Source organism: Oryzias melastigma, unplaced genomic scaffold (assembly GCF_002922805.2).
Source record: "Oryzias melastigma strain HK-1 unplaced genomic scaffold, ASM292280v2 sc02173, whole genome shotgun sequence".
In the NCBI taxonomy this organism is placed as follows: Eukaryota; Metazoa; Chordata; class Actinopteri; order Beloniformes; family Adrianichthyidae; genus Oryzias; species Oryzias melastigma.
This window is the reverse complement of record NW_023418750.1, coordinates 1-4436: the sequence shown is the minus strand read 5'-3', so window position 1 is coordinate 4436 and position 4436 is coordinate 1. Positions and strand designations below refer to the sequence as shown.

Here is a 4436-nt window from a genome sequence, read left to right as displayed (position 1 = left end):
GGAGAAAAGCACTTTTCTCCTTCAGATTCTACTAGAATTACATTGATTGCATTAACAATTAAAAAGTTACAGTGTGTTAAAGATTTTGTGTTTAAGCGATGCCTCAGATTTTAAAGGGTCAAAATGTTTTTAAGCAATGTAAGCAAGTTTTTAAGTAATTAAGATTAATAAATGCAATTCTAGACGTAAAACATATATGTGTACTACAAAACCAAAACATGTTTAATTTGCTAAAAAGCAAATGACAATAAAAAAAAACTAAATATAAAAATAAATATGTTACATTTAGCACTACACATTTATTTGACACTTTTTCACACGTATGCAGTACAAATGCAACAATTCCCTTTCCCCACAGTTTGGTTTAATGGTGCAACATGGTTCGGTTTTAAACCGAGAATCACGTCATCATCCAGAAATGATCACATTTTAAGTTGTAAACAAGACAATTTTTACAAAAATTTTTCATGGAGTTTCAATGCAATAACAAAAACCACGTCTTGTATCAAAATAAAGTTACAAACAGAGTCATACCTCTTTACTTCATAAATCCTGCAACCTGGCTTCACTTCTGCAGCGCAGCTGAAAGCCTGCAGAGCCTCAAGGAAAAGACCTTGATCAAATAAACATTGACCCTAAGGATCACAAAAAAATGTCACGTTTGACTGTTCATGCAAGATTCTGAAGAAAGCGTTTCAATCCAAACAACAGCAGAAAAAAACCTGAATTACACAGTTATTCATGGTTATAATGAGATGCAGATACTGTGGAGAACAAGTTTACGTAGAGAGATGTGACTGCAGATATCACTGTTTCCTTCTGTTACTTCATTGTTACCAATGAATCTGCTGCATCCCCCTATATATATATGAACATATTGTTTTTTATTTAAGTTTAGTCTCTACAACTAAACCAAACAATACAATTAAAAAAAAATCTAACTGATAAATGGAGCAAATTTTTTTCTCTAAACACCACAATGTCATAGTTGAAGTTTGTAGTCATGTCCAGACTCCCACCTGCATGTAGAGGATGAAGGCCAAGCGGTCATCAAAGGCTCCAGGCTGCAGAAAGGAGGCCCGCCTGTACAAACCCGCCGCTGAATGGAAGTCACAGAGCTGCAGGAGAGCCTCAGCCTGACTCACATACAGCTGAGGCTGAGACACAACCAACAGAAAAAGTTACCAAACCACCACGTGCAGTCACGTGGATGAGGTCACAGCCAGCACCTGCCCCGGCTGCAGAGTGACAGCCTTGGAGAAACAGACCACGGCCCGCTCGTACTCTGCCCTCAGCAGCGCCTGGGCTCCGTTTGAGCAGCTGTGAAGACAAACGTCAGACCGGCAGAGACTCGTAAACACACTTCTGAAGATAATCTCATAGCAGACTGAGACCTGACTATGATTGGACCACAGATGAAGAATCTAAAAGTGTGGTTTCTGTCTTTGGTCCTTACTGCTCTGCAGCTCTTCTCTGAATGATGACCCCTGCTTGCAGCTCCGCTCCTCTGTTGTTCTTTGTACGGGACAGGAGGACTTTGTTGTTTCCGAACAGCTGCTTGACCTCTTCATCCCATCGCTGCTCAGACGCTGCAGACGAGAACAAGCTCTGGCTCCATGCCTTATTGGTCCACAGAGGGAGAGCAAATTGCATGAAGAAAACTATTCATTTTAGTTAACATCATTTTGTAGACATTTTTTTTATTTACTCATCATTTTGATGTTTTTTCTAGTGACAGTTAAAGATGATCAGACAAAAATAACAGTTTACTTTGGATACACATGATCAACTTTAAGCAGTTGTTTTATTTCTGACTGTCAAAAATAGTTTTACCTTTGTGACCTTAATTGCTGTGGAAATACATGAAATATCTATTTTACTAATGCTCACAATTATTATTATTATTATTTATTTATTTGCCTTTTGCTCTTTCTCTTACCGTTTTGCCTTTTCTCTTATCTGATGAGTCCATTCAGTTTCACGTATAAAATAACTTTTTAAAGTATATTTGTTGGTCAATAATGTTCTAGTTTCTATTTTTCGTGATTCTAGTTTCCATGAATCAGCTATTTTAATTTTAATATTGTACTTCCGGTGTTTCCGCGACAACCACCGAAGCATAGATGCTTTTAATTTCTTAACTTTACGTTGCCACGCCCATTTTTTCCGGTGGTCGTTTTGAATTTACGTTTTACAATAAAACCACAAAATGAGCTGCATGTATTTTTTTAAGAAAACTAAACGTGTGTTCAAATACGTGCGCAGTTTAAAAGAAGTTTAAAAATAAAACTTGTGACGAAGAGTTCTCAACTCAGCCGGTCTGCCTCCTGAAACCCGGAAGTGACGCATGTTAGAAAGATTCCAGATTCTCAAATGACTTTTTCTACCACTGTAAATTCTCTCTTGAATTCTGGATCCAATTGGGACGTTTTATAAATACAAAATTAAGCAATAATATTATAATACATTTAAACAAATTGTTACATATTTGAACTCAGATGATAAATAGGTTGAAAATAATAAACAATTGTTACTGCTCAAATCTAAATTTTACATACATAAGTGTTGAGTGTGAAAGACTATTCCCAGATTTGAAGGTTTATGATAGAGTTCTTTCAATTTTATTAATCTTAAAAAAATTAATACACCCAAGGCATGTAATACTTTTTGGTTGATAAATAATTCCCTCTCTGGAGATTTTTTTGTTTGTTCTAATGCCCAAGTATTCATTTCTTTTCTATTAACAATATGGTTATTTTTTTATTTCGATTTTTTTCATTTTGCTTGCCATGTTTCCATTACCTTTCAGTAAACTGTAACTGATTTTATTTTTGACAGATGACATTAGTTATTGATTTTTTACGGACTGCTTACAGTTGTTATTTGTACATTTGTTTGATGTTCAATAAAGTTTTTCTTTTTTTTACAATGGCCCTATGAAGACAGGTTTCAAATAAGGATTTTTTTCTTATCCTAATTGTGCAAAAATAAACTTCTATACGGTTTGCTTTTTATCTATCTATCTGTCAGTTTGTCTATCTATCTATCTATCTATCTATCTATCTATCTATCTATCTATCTATCTATCTATCTATCTATCTATCTATCTATCTTTTTTTCCTTTAATCCATCTATCCATACTATATAATAATAATGTATGTCATGTCATAAATACTGGATAATATAATGAATAAACCAATTCCAATTCTTGAAAAACTTTTTTCATGTCAGTAAATTGCATAAACTCAAACGGCTCAACAAGAAAGATATTGATACTTAAAAAAAAACATGAAATAAATTTGAGTATGAATTAACTTTATGTTTCCTGCTCCATTATATTATTCTGTTACTAAAACGATAGCAGGAGCTAGGTCGAACATGCAATTTAATTTTTCTCTTTAAAACATTGATATCTGCTGATAATAAAAACGTTAAGATTTCTTTGAGCAAGTGAATTGGAATCATCCATCCATCTTCTTGACTGCTCCTTCCCTTTCGGGGTTGCGGGGGTGCCGGAGCCTATCCCGGCTACTGAAGGGCGAAGGCGGGGTACACCCTGGACAGGTCGCCAGTCTGTCACAGGGCCTCAATCACACACACATCCACTCTCACATTCACACCTAGGGGTAATTTAGAGTCACCAATTAACCTATGAAGCATGTTTTTGGACGGTGGGAGGAAGCCGGAGTCCCCGGTGAAAACCCACGCATGCACGGTGAGAACATGCAAACTCCACACAGAAAGGTCCCAGCCGGGAGTCGAACCGGGGCCTTCTCGCTGTGAGGCGAGAGCGCTAACCACTGCGCCACCATGCAGCCCTGAATTGGAATCAGATTCATAAAATATTTTTCAGCTGTCTTTGATGTATCAAAGACTTCTTGTGGAATTCAAATAATTGTCTTTTTACAGCCCATATGTCTTGCCAGCTAAATTTTTACTTAACTTTTTAGTTTTTACAAAAATAATGAAAAAAAACATACCAATATACAGAAATGTAACATTTGGGGCACAAACTTGAAAAAAGCCCACCTTTGACATCCTCTTTCTAAATACTTATTTATCTTAACTAAAACATTAAAATATTGTAAAATTGTTTTACACAACAGTGACACATACAGTTATGAAAGTTGTGCGGGGGTGTCCTTTAGGTTGTTTTTGCAGGATTTTGAGTAAATTATCTGCTGATAATACTGATTGTTCACATTGATTATTGATATCTTTTTAAAGCTTGTGTAATTTAATCAATTTCTTTCCTTCAGATAATAGGATTTACTTCCAGGTGGCATACTGACTTTTAATGAAAACTTCATGATGAATTAAAAAACACCTTTTCAGAGTTTCAGAAGAAAAGTTGATGTCTTATAAAGCTGAAATTTTAATCAGTAGAGCTTCAGTTTGTTGCTAAGATGTTATATTTTTGTTATCTCAATATATTT

At 35.3% G+C, this 4436-nt stretch overlaps 1 protein-coding gene across 1 annotated transcript; it reads right to left on the bottom strand.

The window, feature by feature from the left end:
- Nucleotides 1-534: 534 nt before the first annotated feature.
- Nucleotides 535-3038, bottom strand: LOC112140085 (tetratricopeptide repeat protein 16; the record flags this gene model as incomplete). Its single annotated transcript, XM_024263000.2, is given in 5 exon segments — nt 535-635; nt 1020-1157; nt 1230-1320; nt 1457-1620; nt 1940-3038. Coding segments are annotated over 5 exon segments (527 nt in total), but the record flags the coding sequence as incomplete, so codon positions are not given.
- Nucleotides 3039-4436: the final 1398 nt, after the last annotated feature.